Source organism: Danio rerio, chromosome 16 (genome assembly GCF_052040795.2).
Source record: "Danio rerio strain M-AB ecotype USA chromosome 16, GRCz13ab, whole genome shotgun sequence".
Taxonomy (NCBI): Eukaryota; Metazoa; Chordata; class Actinopteri; order Cypriniformes; family Danionidae; genus Danio; species Danio rerio.
In genome coordinates this window covers 45,705,001-45,720,650 of record NC_141036.1, presented here as the reverse complement: position 1 = coordinate 45,720,650, position 15,650 = coordinate 45,705,001, and the positions used below count along the sequence as shown (strand labels likewise).

The 15,650-nt window shown below is 33.9% G+C and overlaps 1 protein-coding gene and 1 long non-coding RNA gene across 2 annotated transcripts in view; one reads left to right on the top strand and one right to left on the bottom strand.

The window, feature by feature from the left end:
- trmt11 (tRNA methyltransferase 11) overlaps positions 1-15,650 on the bottom strand; it is a 29,463-nt gene that overhangs the window by 12,276 nt on the left and 1,537 nt on the right. Inside the window, 8 exon segments of the mRNA NM_200216.3 lie at positions 3,449-3,583; positions 7,466-7,538; positions 7,792-7,956; positions 8,050-8,130; positions 11,727-11,883; positions 13,529-13,663; positions 14,058-14,150; positions 14,229-14,310. Coding sequence (NP_956510.3) covers positions 3,449-3,583; positions 7,466-7,538; positions 7,792-7,956; positions 8,050-8,130; positions 11,727-11,883; positions 13,529-13,663; positions 14,058-14,150; positions 14,229-14,310 — 921 coding nt within the window.
- Positions 4,621-10,403, top strand: LOC147840377 (uncharacterized). The gene is made up of 2 exons (XR_015512019.1): positions 4,621-6,313; positions 6,734-10,403. It is a non-coding gene; the product is annotated as an uncharacterized LOC147840377 (long non-coding RNA).

The window sequence follows — 15,650 nt, the reverse complement described above, 5'->3', positions numbered from 1 at the left end:
ATGCATTATAACTTTGAAGTCAAGTAAACATTATTATTTTTCTGTTTGCTGTGGTAATAAAACAAGTAGTAAAGGTCAGAAATGAGTCAAATAAATCTATATATATTTATTCATAAAAATGATCATCACTATAAAAGCTTCCTGCTTCACTTTAAATAATTAGCAGCATAAGTTTATACAAAGAAAATAAATGCTGCTTTTTTCAAACTAATTTTAAATGAGCTGAAATTATCACAAATCCTGAGTATTTTTGGGACAACTTAATTGCTTTTACAAATTTCAGCGGATTGAACATAAAACAATCAAGTTAACCTAATCGATTTGTGTTGAGACAACATAAAGGACTTGTGTGAAACCCAGCATTTTTTGAGTGTAGTTAAGTTTTTTTCACAGATTAAAACAATAAAAATATATATGTTTGAATGACAAAATATGGCAAAAATCAAATCAAAGAAAATCAGTTAAATAAGTGTATATAAGTATACTGGATTTGTGCATTATGACATCCATACCCAGTAAAAATCTTATTCTGTTTGCAGTGGTAACAATTAGTAAAGGGCAAAAAAGTGTCAAACAAATCAAAACACTGTCTTTTTACTGTCATGTTAATGTCTACATGTGGACACCATCATAAAAAAATTGTTAGTGTGTGTTACTCTGTAATCCCTCATTTATTTATTTTCGTTTGTTGTGAATGCTCCATTGCGTCATAAGGAATCGGGAATTCTTGCCGCTTGCTATGACTGAAGTGTTTTCCTCTGGTCTGTGAACTTCCTATTCTCAGGACGAAGCGGATGAATTGGATACTGAGGGCTGTTTCCACTTCGAACTGTTACAAGGGTAATCAACAGCGAAGCCCCAGATTCCAGCGGCAGTCATCCACTCCTCTGACACCACAGTTTATAAACACAACTGTTGCTATACTGACGCCTGCTCTGAAGATGCAGTCATTTAGCCGCTGACCACAGCGCCTCCTTGTGGTGATCATACCCATAGCTTTATGAATTTTAAAACTGTCAGCAAACCCTACATAGTGAAAAGGTATATGATCCAAAGTCATGATAGAAGTTTGTATTTAAATAAACTTATGTAAAAATGTTTATCAAGGTTTTAATTAATTTAGTAGTTATAAATTATAACAATTTTTACTGGGTCTTTCAAGTCACAAGTACAATCAAAAAAAGGGCTTTTGCTGCTTGTTTAAACTACTTATTTAAAATAGGTTGAAACAACACAATTCTTAAGTTTTGTTTGAGAGTTGGTTTTTACAGTGTAAATGATCTGAGCTGACCTAAAACGTTAATATTATTCAACTTAATTTAAGGTAGCAACAAATTTATTACAGTATAATTCATTCAGGACAGTGCTTCTGAACTCTGCTAAGCATTTGAGGTTGGCAAAAATGTTTTAATTTTAATTTTAAGCCTCTGGCGCTCAAGTGAGATGCAAGTATTTGTTAAACCTGAGATAAAACCGTAAATGTAATTTATTCCTGTGATGGTAAAACTGGATTTTCAGTATCCACTGCATCAGTTTTTAATATTTCAACAAAAAAGAGGAGAAAAAAAGGGTAAATTAAGAAGAACAAAAACGTACTAAAGCTGAGCTGGATCTTGAACGTTACGAATTACATTTTATGCAATTAACATGCAATCAAAATATAGTAATCCAAAATAAAACTAAAAGTGCTTCAGGGGTAATTCATTTGTTGGTGCTTTTTGGATAAGCGATTCATAAAGATCCAAGAACAAAATCCAAGTCCAAGGCACTAAAAAAGTAAGCAATAAAGTTAAAAAGCCTTTAATAACATGGCTATTATTTTAAAAACAGCACTACTCTCACCCTATTGAAATGTATGTTTTGCCGAAACATGTAGCTGTGGTGCACATTAGTGTTAATTTAAAAACATAGTATTTTTGTGAATATTTTTTTATTTTTGTCTCTAGCGCTCAAGTGAGATACAAATATTAGTTAAAACCGAGTAAATGTAACTTATTCCTGTGATGGTGAAACTTCAGCATCCATTGCTTCATTTTTCATTATTCAATAAAAAAAGAGGAGAAAAAAGGGTAAATTAAGAAGAAAAAAAATGTACTAAATGAAGTTTGTCCTTTTAATGCATCTACCATTAAAGTATTTTGACAGACCTACTTGGAAAGAGAGCTGGATATTAAACAATATGAATTACATTTTAGTTAATTTACATGCAATCAAAAGATAGTAATCCAAAATAAAACTAAATGTGCTTCAGGGGTAATTAATTTGTCTATGGCAGTCGAAAAATAAGTGAAACAGTAATTGTAAATATCTTATTTAAAATGATCACAATTTAAAATAAATTACATTTTAAAATTTAAATTACATTTAAACAGTTGTTTTATATTGTTATATATTAACCTTACATGATATGTTGAAATTTAGTTTATTCCTAATGGCAAAGCTTTACAAAATACTTTAAAAAATGTATTTAATGTTTAATATGTAAATTGGGTGTTTAATAAATTTATTTGAATGGTACAAATTTTTATTTACCCATTATGTGAAAAACAGTTGCGCTACTTTTGCTTTTTTATAAAAAGTCTTTCAAAAACGTAAAAAATAAAATAAACTGCAGTCATTTTTATGAAAATAATGAATATCTTTTGAATATTTGTGTTTATTTTTTCTGTCAGTTCTGATGCACTAGCAGAAATATTTAATAAAAAATAAGATCAGGGTGTAGCCAAGTAGGAGCGCTCACTCTGATCCCCCAAGCTCTGCAAGGGTTGGGGAAACTGAACCAAAACAAACGATTACAATTGGCTACAGATTGGCAAGGAAAATTTGGTAAATGCGTCAAACAGCAGAACTTTGGAGTTAAAAAAATTAAAAATAAAAATAAATTAATAATACTAACTTAAAATGCGCTTTTCTCATTTAATTACATGACTCATTTAAGACATGAATCACTCTTCAGGAAAATACATGAATTAACAGGCTGCAAAAAACAATTGCAAGATGCAACCGTATCTGCACGACTCTACTTAGAAATCAAATAATGACGGCGCCAGCTAAACTAATTACTGTAGGCATCAGCAATCCTGAGGGAGTAAATCCCGTAACTACATAATGGAAAATCCGTCTACAAGTGAAACAGAGGTGAAGCAAAGATGCAGATTAAGCAGCGGGTACGTTGCTTGACTCACTACTGTTCCCTGTAATCAGACAGTGGTATGAGCTGTGGACGCTGCTGTTTGTGGTCAGTGGAAAACACCCCACAGCTTCACACCTGCTCCACTGACCGCAGGTCCACAAGCCTGAGCAGGATTAACAGTCTTCAGCTACTGATATGCTTTGGCTTTTTTTCAAATGTATTATTTTATTAAAAAAGCACAAGAGAGCCCCCTAGTGTTCAATCCAAAGACAGAGTCAGATGCATGCGACCATTCAGTCTATTTGATTTACTTACTCTGGCCTGTAGATAGGAAGCCAGTAGACAAGACGTCCACCTAAAACCAAGTGATGGGCTGCAAAATTCAAGAGGTCGGCAAAGATATCACTGAGATGATAAGCCATTGAAACGGGCACGTGACTCTCTCCAGAGCTGCAATAGGATATGAAACACAAGAAAACAGAATTTAATTAGTATAAGCAGGTAAATTCAGTTAACTTCAGCTTAGTCCCTTATTTATTAAGAGTCACTACAGCAGAATGAACCGCCAACTATTCCAGCATAAGTTTTACCCAGCAAATGCTCTTCCAGATGCAACCCATTACTGGGAAACACCCATACACACACACACACACACTACAGGAAATTTAGTTTACTCAATCCACCTATAGAGCATTTCTTTGGACTGTAAAAACCGGAGCACCCACAGGAAACCCACACAAACATGAAGAGAACATGCAAACTCCACACAGAAATGCTAACTGGCCGAGTTGGGACTCAAACCAGTGACCTTCTTGCAGTGAGGCATCAGAGCTAACCACTGAGCCACCATGCTGCTCCTAAATTTAGTTCTTTACAGAAGTTATTTTTATTTATTATTTTTTGCATGTACTCAAATGGTTACTAATTTTGATTTGATTTTCCTCACAGAAAAAGAAAGTATGAATGCACTAGTCACACTATTCCATGCAGCATAAAAAAATGGAGACTTCAAGCTTTAAAGATCCCATGAAATTAATATAAATGTTTTTAGATGTTAGTATCAACGTTGTTTGTTTTTAGGATATTTCTATCTAGTATGCACCAAAACAGTAACATAATCACATTCATACGAAATAAACATGAGCTTAGAGTTTGTCACTTCCGCCTAAATGGATCAACGATCACCTCATACTTCAGTTTCTCATAAAGCTGTGACCAATCAAATGATCTCTAGTATTTGACATGCCACGCCCCCTTCAAGACGCTTCACATTTCATGTGCTTGAACTCAACCACTCTCACTGGCAGAGCTGTGATAAAAACTAAATGCTTCTACTGTTTTTTTAGGGGAGGAGCTACACGATGTCCCACCCTCTCTAATATGTATTCTATAATCTTTGGTTGAGATTACATCAAATATCAAATACAAGTGCACATTTTAAAGCACTTTACATGAGCTTTAAAAAAACAGTAACGAATAGAAGTTTTAAATCCATTTAGTTAATCTTCTAGTCTGGTAAGTGTGCTTTTAGCTTAGTTTAACATAAATCATTAAATCGCATTAGAGTAGACCATTAAAATCTCACTTAAAAATATAAAAACAAAAGTTTTGATCATTTTCCTATTTAAAGAGCCCCTATTATGGGTTTTTGAAAATGACCTTCCATGCAGTGTGTAAGTCATTGAAAACAACCAGCTGAGATTTAAATCTGAAAGTGTGCCATGTTTAAAACTATTAATTGTTTAACTAATTAGTTGATTCAGAGCCGAATAATTGAACCGGGTTGGGTTCAGATCTTTTGCTTAAACGCATTAACAACGATACGGTACATCACCAAATATGTAGTCCCAGATTCGGTAAAATGTGAACGTGCTTTCCCTTCAGACACTAGCGGAGCGCACAAGATCACGAGACTGATCATGACGCAAAGATGACGATCACTGCCAGATGGCGATTCGGCTGCAGGGAATAAAGGGTTAAAGTTCATTTTTACAACAACACCACAGTATTATACGATGCTTGATGTTGCAATTTGATATTTTCTTATTATATTTTTTCTACTTGGTTTGGTCTTGGTCTACTAGTCATGCAAACATTTGTTTGTAGAGCAAGTAGTTTGACCATTTTCTGCCGTTTATTATTCCTAGTCATTTCTCCCATAGGCGACTGAATCGGAAGTTCTCAAAAAAATTGCGACAACAGGCACACTTTGGCATTTTAGAATAAGGTCAATAGCCAACCTAATGCTGTGTTTGTTCCTGTCATTTTTCTGATTTTTGATTTAAAAACCTTTCCTCCATAAGGGATTTGTCAGCTGTTTGCTATTAAAGCAAGGAGCAGCAGAGACTTATGTATGGGACTTTGTCAGTAACTGTTGCAGTATACATGGACCATTTTCTTCTTCCTCTGAATCATAACATGTGTAATTAAAATTGTGTAAATAAAATTGTGGCCTTGTTTTGTGTAGTTTGCAAAATATGTGTTTAATTGTGTGTTATAAGTTGTAATCGCCCCACGCGGCTTATACTTCTTAGCCCGTGGTGGGCATTTCTCTCTATCTCACGCTGAACGCAGTCAACCAATCACAACAGACTGGGTCATCGGACCAAACAGCACAGATTAGCTTCCACTAAGAAGGGGTTTGGAAACAAATGAATCGTTGAACGAACCATTTGGGAGTCGTTGGTATAATTAGGTAAAAATAAATGCATATTTTAAAACAATGACAAGTGTTTTTTTGACCCTGCATGCATAACAGCCTTTTTTAAAGACCCCAAATCCAAAATATGACCTCTTATAATGCAAAATACATGCAAAACATCACTTTTTGTGTTATGAAACAACAGAAGTGTGAATAAATGATGACAGTTTGGAAAAGAGTCTCATTACGCAAAAGAGTTGCTTTCATTTATAAAGATCAAACTACAACTTAAATTAAAGTCAACATCAATGACCTCCCCTAATAATCAGTATCAGACACATGCAGTCAAATATTCAAGATATTTTCATTTGTTTTCTCTAGCTAAAACGAACATTAGCAATCAGTACACAGAAAATAGAAGAGGAAATTTCATATTTCATATTTTGTTTTTTTGCTTTTGAATTACATTTTGGGACCTTGATATTTCCTCCAACTAGTTTTGATGTCGTTTAAAAAGGTGACCTTTATAACAGTTTGAAGTGAAATATTGTGTTGACTATTGTTGTAAATTATGGTAAAAAGCCTAGTAATAAACTGCCAGTACTTTTTCTGTTACTTTACATGACTTCATTCTCTACATATTATTTCTTGTGCAATATATACACTCACCGGCCACTTTATTAGGTACACCTTCCAACTGCTTGTTAATGCAAATTTCTAATCAGCCAATCACATGGCAGCAACTCAATGCATTTAGGCATGTAGACATGATCATGACGATTTTCTGCAGTTCAAACCGAGCATCGGAATGGGGCCTCGTTGATGCCAGAGGTCAAAGGACAATGGCCAGACTGGTTCCAGCTGATAGAAAGGCAACAGTAACTCAAATAAACACTCGTTACAACCAAGGTATGCAGAAGTGCACCTATGAATGAACAACACGTCCAACCTCAAGGCAGATGGGCTACAGCAGCAGAAGACCACACCGGGTGCCACTCCTGTCAGCTAAGAACAAGAAACTGAGGCTACAATTTGAATGGTTTGGATGGCAGGGTCAAAATTTGGCACCACCAACAACAACAGTTAAGGCTGGTTGTGGTGGTATAGTGGTGTGGGGGATACTTTCTTGGCACACTTTGGGCCCATTAGTATCAATTGAGCATTGTGTCAACTCCACAGCCTACCTGAGTATTGTTGCTGACCATGTACCTAATAAAGAGGCTGGCGAGTGTAGTTTAAGCAACTAAAATGTTAATGAAAATCTATATGTTAAACAGCACAGTTTAATTTTCAACATCAGGTACATAATTTATAAATATAAATAAGCTGGGAAAAAAAACTGTGAATCATGTTAATTAACATATATTTTTACAGAGTATATATAAAGAAAGACTTGGAGATTCTTTTCCTTTTTTGGAAGAAATAAATAATTACTACACCTACAATACTTTACACTTATAAAATTGACAGTAAAGAAGTTTATACTGGTATATAATTATTTCATTCATAAAAGTTTACACATTAGTGCACCAATTTTGTAACGCACATTGAAATGCTTATGTAATTGTATAGTTTCTAGCAATTAGTTTTGTTAGTGGTCACAGCAGGCTTACTGGATGACTAGCTTATATCTAAAGAGTGTTTCATGTGGATCCATTAAAAATGCAGGTGGATAAAAGTGATAGGCTTACAAATCCTCAGGAGGTTTGATGATATCTTTATGAGATCCTGTTCTCCGTGTGGACTCACGAATGCCATATGGAGCTGCACGGGGAAAAAATAAAAACACTTAAAGCTTCACAACCACAAAAAACACAATCAAATGTGACTTTAAAGGTGAAGCGTGTCATTCTGCATCAATAGGCTTAACTGAAAGATATTTACAAGTAGTTTTTCCATGTGACTGAAAATCCAGCTTCAACTGGCATTTTTGAACATCGTAACCAGTTTTCAGCTGGTTCAATCTGGTACTTTAACATATTAAAAGCATAATTTTTGTGAGTTTAAAGTAACGTACGGTCTGTAATAATGGCATCAAACTGGGCATTTCGTCTCCAAACCAGTTTGGAGGCATCAGACACCATGACGTCCACATAGAGATTTTCAGCCCCATACTGACGCAAGTTTGCTCGAATGTTCTCATCTGGTCCTCTCCATTTTTGATTCTTCCTGCTGGCCTTTCCTACAACAGTTTAAAACAGTACAGGTGTGGACTCATTTCAACTGTGTAAAAAACTCATAAAAAAATTAAAGTGACGGTTTAAAGAAAATATACCTATTCCATGGATAGTGTTATAATCAATGTCTGTCCCACATACATATGCCCCAAAGTGTGAACATGCTACCAAAAGACTACCTGGAAAATGAAATAAATAATCATGAGAAATAAAATGAAACACATACTGTACAGTGGGTATTAAAGACAAAACATTAGAGAACACATTTACACAAGTTACATGTACAGTCATAACGTTAGAACACCCTATGAATAGCATGGTTTTCTGTCAGGACATAAACAAAACAAAAATAAAAACAATATGGTCCTTGGCAGGTTTTAAAATTTGGAAGATAAAACTTCAACATCACAGCAGGAGATTATTATTTAACAAAAATAAAGCCAAGAGAGAAAAGCTACACTGCAATAATGTTTTTCTAACAGATGTTTTTTGTTTTGTTTCTAGTCCAAATATCTATAAATTCTTAAATTAAGAATTGTTTTCTAGACAAGCAAAACATGTTATCTTACGTTTTCAGAAAAAACGTAAAAATTAAGTGAGCTTTTCCCTCAAACAAGCAAAATAATCTGCCAATGATGTGAGCAAAAAAGTCTTATTTTAAAGGAAACAACTAAATGTTTTTGCTTCCCCTGTTGGCAGAATATTTTACTTGTTTTAACTCAAAATGTTTTATATATTATTGTTTAAAGCAAGAAAATGTGCTTTCCTTGTAAGGAAATTCTTCTTGATTTAAACAATCATTAGATATTTAAACTAAAAACTAGACATAAAATTGCAGTGTATGGGTCACAAACTCACGACACCCTTTGATTCAGACACCTATAGATCTACATTTAGGAATATTAACTTAAAGCAATCGCTTTCTGTATGATCTTATCAGTCTCTGGATCCTTCTGGAGGAATTTTTGAGTTTTGCACAGCTCTTGCATCAGCATTTCATTCAGGATGTCAACTGAATTCTTTTTCAAGCTGATCTATTGTAGATTTGTTGCTGTGCTTGGGATCATTAGCTGTGTTTACATTCAAAGATGCGAAATAAATTTATGCGCAATAATAAATAAATGATTTGCATCTCAGAAGACAAATGACAACATGCAATGAATGTGTGGTAGCGTTTGAAGAAGTGACACGCGGAGCACAGACGCTTTTGACAATAATGGAGGAAATTTATGATATAATAACACTAATAATTAAATAGTTATGGTGTTTTAGAATGACCAAAACAACATTTCAGATGTTTTACAATGTGCTCAGCCTGCTGGTTTGTCTATTCGCACACATTTTCATCATCACATGATATCCTATAACAAAAATCACATGACTTTTTAAATGTGCATACTGGAATTTGTTCGATAAAAGGGTTTCCATTGTAGTTTATGTGCATTTTTTCTTATCAAATAAAAAGTTTGTCCTACTTAATTATGAGCATTAGTTTTTATGCACATTTTCAAAGATTTATACACATTCTGGCGTTTCCATAAACCATTTTTTATGCTCATATCCAATAGCTAAAAGTCCATAGCTAAAGTCTTGTTGTATGACACAATTTTGGCTACGTTTTATCTGTGGGACGGGCACTTTGCTCACACACACCTGAAGATTTCAAAACAACAAACTGCTAAAAATTCTGCTGATAATCATTTGATTAGCAGGACCTGACCATTTTAAGAGCTGAGGTCTTTTTAATTTTTTCCTGAATTAAAAGATTTTGTATTTCAAAGGGAGTGTTTACTTTTTCACTTGACTGTATTCTGAAGCACAGGAAAAAAACAATGATTCAAATTTGAGAATTTTTAGATTCCTTACAGTTATTGGTGTTCATCTGGAACCTGGTGGGAATTTCATTAATTATCTGACAAACCTTTTATAAGTGTTTCTTATAAACAGCTCAGTTTAATTTTCAACATCAGATGTTGACAAAGCAGATATCAGACATTTTAGAAGAAAGCCTAACTTTCCAGTTTTCCCCTGGATCCGCATAATGGTGAGCCTTTCAAATGTTACTAAAACCCTGCAACCTCCCATTGTCCAAATGAAGGCCCAATGAAAGACTCTTTCAGCCATAGCAAGACAAGCTGGACATTACAAATCTGTCAATTTCCAGAATATTGTACCTTCACAATACTACTCAAAGTCTTGTCAATAAAAACCAAATGATTGAGAAGAAAGCATATTGTGGTTATTCATGCCTTGGTCACTTTGTAACACTCTCCTACTAGCATGGTATCACCAAAACTAAAATTCCTTCAAACTTTACACAAAAAAGATTAGACTATTTCACATCTTTTAATGAAATGATTTCTACAGTCAACCATTGCGTTTGACTGTAGATCTTTATAATCGTTAGACACTTTAAAAGTTCAGCCAATAGGAATTTTCAGCAATCCAGAAAGCAACTAAACAGGCACATCTGGCCTGCAGATCTCAGCGCATGTGGTGACAACAGATGCATGATAAAGCCTGGCAGCATCATAGCACGCTACAAACTCACAGAGAGCCTCGCTTCAGGACAGAGTCTGCGAGAAAAATGAAGCCCCATGCTGTTCAGAAAGCCAGCAATCCTTCATTTGACTGATGACACTCGAAAGTAGTACTTTCAAAGTCAGAAGAAAGAGAAAATGTGGGCCAACTGAGACTGAAAAGTGTGAATTCTTGTGAGCCGTCGCAAAACATTATATAGAGATCTGCTCCTGGAGCCTGTTAAATGCGAATGAGAAACAGAAGACGATGGCACACACTGTATACTTAATCACGCGGACAGGCTGTCAGATGTGATTTCAGTCAGAAACAGGCACAGACACAGACACAAACACCTGCCTCAGTTTGGACAGAAATGAAGCGCCTAAACTGTTCTGATTAAAAACATGCCAAATAAACACAATCTGCAAGACTAAATGGAACCATTTGTCAAATTTATTCTGCATCTTAGATGTTGGATGAGAAAGGTACAACTAATATGCCTGTCACAGGCCTGGTTTCAAAGACAAGGTTAAAATTAAGCCATAATTAGGCCGCAGTACATTTACGTAATTTTTTAATAAATGCGCCTTAGAAAAAAAAAATTACTGGTGTCCATCTTGAGACAAAATGAGGGCACTTTTTAGTTTAGGTTTCTTTTTCTTAAGTTTTATTTTAAACTGTTAGTTTCTTTCAGCTAAAATAGCTAAGACCTACATTTTAGTCTGTGAAGCATAGAGTTAGAAAATGAACTAAAATAATAAAATAATTATAAAAAAGTAATTTAGTTCATCTTCTTAGATGCATTTGTTTTGTAGAAGATTTGTTTAATTAATCAAACTGATAAAAGACATTTTAAACATCTCGAAACTGAATCCACAAAATCATTTATTCATCAAAATTCATCATTTAATATGCATAAAATCAGCACATTACAATCTTTTTTAAGGATCATCTAATATTAAAAAATGGAATAATGACTGCGAAAAATAGAACAGATGTATGTTATAATATATTATAATAATATTTTGTTATATACAAAAATAAATTAAACATTAAAAAAATTATTGTAAAACAATTTGTAAATCTGCTTTCAAAAACATTTAAAACCAATACCAATACCAATCTATAATGGTATGCAAATTAATGTAAATAATGTTTCACAACTGCCTCAAATATGGTGTACTGAAACAGATATTACTGAATTCATAATGAGACATAAATAACTGCATTTCAATGTGCTTGAAAATTTGCTCACCTGTTCCAACAAAAGGATCATAAACCAAGTCATTAGCTTTAACTTTGGCATGATTGGCCATAATGAAAGAAAGGCCAGCGTCCATACTAGTGTTTCCAATGAAATGTCTCTTCTTCACACTGTAAGAGCGAATTAACTCTCTCTGACCGTCTGCAATCTGAGAAGATAAAAAACAGCAGTTTAACATCTAAGAGTTGATAAAGAATATTACCTACTGTTTAGTATTAAACAGGCATGGGACGATAACTAGTTTCAAGGTTAACCGCGGTTTGGAAGAGTCAAGGGGCCCTATCATACACCTGGCGCAGTGTGGCGCAAGGCGCGGCGCAATAGTCTTTTGGTAGTTTCAGCTTGGCGCAAGAGTCGTTTTGAGGCGTTGCGCTACGCTGTTTAAATAGCAAATGCATTAGCGCTCATTTTTGCGCACATAGGCGTTCTGGTCTAAAAAGGAAGGTGTTCTGAGGCGGACCGCTGGCGCCAAAACTAACCTGGTCTTAACTCCGGAGCAGAGTTGCGCTTCGCTTACGCACTGCTTAATACGCACAAGAGAGCAATAGGCAAATATCTTTACATATGAAAAATGTAAAAATTAAGGATATATATATAGGATATAATAAGAATAGATATAGAATATAAATATAAAGGATTAAAATATTACAAAACATTATTTTCTAGCCTACATAAATATGAAAAACCACTGCTTTTATGTCTTCTTCATCTCGGGAGGGTTTTTCAGTTCATTCATAACAATTTGCTTTTGTATAATGTTATTATTATTAGCAGTCTTATTTATTATATCCATATTTATATTTGTTTTATTAAAAACAAGCTTAGATTTGCCCACCTGTCAGGTTTTAGACCATATGGGGCACAGCATGTGTTTTAGGATATAACTCAGATTTTTGAGCACATTTTGCCATTATTATTCATTTATTCGTTTGCTGGAAATTAAAACTGAATTTAGAAATAGTTTTGAAACAAATCTTTGCGCTTAACAAACTAAATTAATTATTTATAGACTAATTGATGTCTGTGCGTAAAGGTTTCCCTATCCAAGTGCGAAAGTGAAAGTGATCCATTATCTCTCATTCTCACGCAGTAGATGCTCTGTTTAACAGTTTTCTGTTAAAAAACTGTTAACTGTTTGCTTGTGAAATGCTCATTTTTTCCACTTAGACTTACTTTGCGTCCTGTTGTAAATAGTGAATGCGCTCTTGGCGCGACGCAGCTGACTCTTAAAGGGAATGGGAGATGAGACTGTAATTGGTTTATTCTCAAAACTCACCTATAACTCATTAAGAAAATAAACTCAACCCTTTTAGACCATGCACCGAAGCGCAAGGCAGATTTCCCGTCCTTAAATTAGCAAAAACGCGTCCTGACACGCCCTGAAAGCATTTGCGCCCTGCGTTTTGCGCATGGACCATCAAAATAGGGCCCAAGGTTTTAAAACTGTTCAATTTTTTTATTATACTGTTCGCAGGGTATATGCAAGGGATTTTTTATTTTTTTACTGTTCCAAAATCTTATAAATGTTTTCCTAAAATAAAAAATAGTGCATTCAAAAGGGGAAAAAAAACATTATTTTTTTTAACCCAGACATTTTAAAAGAACTAATTTTAGAGCAGTAATCACAATCCTGTGACATTTTTGTCCAAGGTTATTATAATAACAGAAACTTATACCGACCCATGCCTAGTATTACAGGCAGACATAAAGCACTTTACAAATCTAATAGAAACAAATATGATTGCACAAACTGATTTTTTTTTTATCATTTATATAAAGAAAGAGCTACACACCCATCTCCCAAAGTACACATAGACAGGCTCTTCCGGGATGTCATTAGGATCAGTTCCATAATCCTCTAGCAAGCAGAAAATATGTTCTGGGTCCTTGAGGTTAACTGTTCCTTCAAATGGTAAGAAGTCTAGAGCCTGGGAGGGAGGGAGGGATGGATGGAAGGATGGATGGATGGATGGATGGATGGATGGATGGATAGATGGATAGATGGATAGATGGATAGATGGATAGATAGATAGATAGATAGATAGATAGATAGATAGATAGATAGATAGATAGATAGATAGATAGATAGATAGATAGATAGATAGATGATTAAAAAATACACTAACAATTTATTGCCTTGCAAAGTTTTATGTTAGTATGCGAGTCTAAGAGTGTCTAAAAGGAGCATCAAAATTAAGTTTGTAGTGAGTAAATGTTAACAATTAAACTGACTGTAAATGGATAATTATTGACTGCACACCACAAAAGCCACAAAATGTATACGATAAACGTAAAACATGAAAAATACAGCAAAATACTTACATCGATTTTTTTGATTCTGTCCTTAAATTCTAATGTTTTGTTAAAAGTGTAGACATTGATCTTATAGGTTGAGTTTTGCTGCAGATATGGAGCCTGTGAAGAGTTAATACAAGAGACAGTTCATTGATATATACACTTTATTCTTTTATTAATAGAAGAACTTGAACAAACCATGTTTTCTGATGGATACTCCAATAACGACCTCCGAAGCTCCTCTGTCGTCTTTCCATGACCCCACAGTTCAAAAGCAGACCTTAAAACAAATATTAAACAACACATAAATAAAGCTCTTCATCAATTATAGTAGACCATTTTAGTGTAGTGATATCATTGGCCCATGAACATTTCCTGCTTGTTGTCAAACTATTGCATAATTGTAACAAGAGGCAATTCAATCATAACTTAGCATTATAACAGCAATCATAACATTTTTGATCAATATGTAGATCGTTTTAGATTCTCAGAAGCTAAGGAAATTGAATATGTTTAACAGGAAATATGTTAGGACCATTGTTATAATTTACATCCCTCAAAATGGCCTAGAGTTAATGAGTTAAGTAACAATATAACGAGCAGACATTTTACTACAGCTGTTTACTGATAATGCATGCCAGTTTGTAGTGACTAAATTAATGTTACCTACTTATGCAATGCATTAGTAAACACTTCAAAAATAATTATATACTCAATATAATTGTTAAAATGCTATATTTTGTCAATTACATTTAATTATTTATAGTAAACTAACAATTGCAAGTTCATGTTGACTTCTGCAAATACAGTAAGAAATGTTAACAAATAAATTGTTATTGCAAATGGAAACATTTTACAATAAGGTATATTTGTTTAAAAACTTAAAATGAGAAAGAAATCATGACAGTGGTTATTAATGTTAGTTAATAGCCACGGCTGTTAATTGCATTTCAATTCAGCTCAGTTTAATAAACAAAATACACGAACTAAAACATTCTTTGAAACAAATGTTTTATTTGTAAATGAAAACTAATGTTAACCAAGATAAATACTTGAAGTTAACTAATACATTGAATTTTTTGGTAAAGTGTTATCTTTTGTCCAATGTTGCGGGAAGTTACTTTAGAAAGTAATGCATTACAATATCAAGTTACTTCCCAAAAAAGTAACTATTTGTGTTACTTAATTACTTTTTATGGTCAGTAATGTGTTACTGTGTGTTACTTTTGAGTTACTTTTTCTGACCTGGCTAAAGGTTTGATCTCTTTTTTTTTTCTTCTTTTTTTTTTAATAGAGGAATTCTGCATTTAACAACACTCTGTATAACCTACACTTCCATTTACCTTTAAAAAAATCACATCAAAAATATATGTTTTAGGATGTTATCTGAGAACTTCCTTACCCCAGACCTACAGTATACATGCTGCATATACAGATTATTGAAAGTTTAAAGCAGTATTTGCTACCTTTGTACTATTTCCCGTAAGTTAAATCACTATCTATTAAGGCAATCCCCCCTTTCCTTTTCTTCAATGTGTTCAGAATAATGAACGCATTCACTCAATGTCTGCGTGATTCATTGTGACTACTTTAATTTCAATTCAATGCTAATTAATTAAC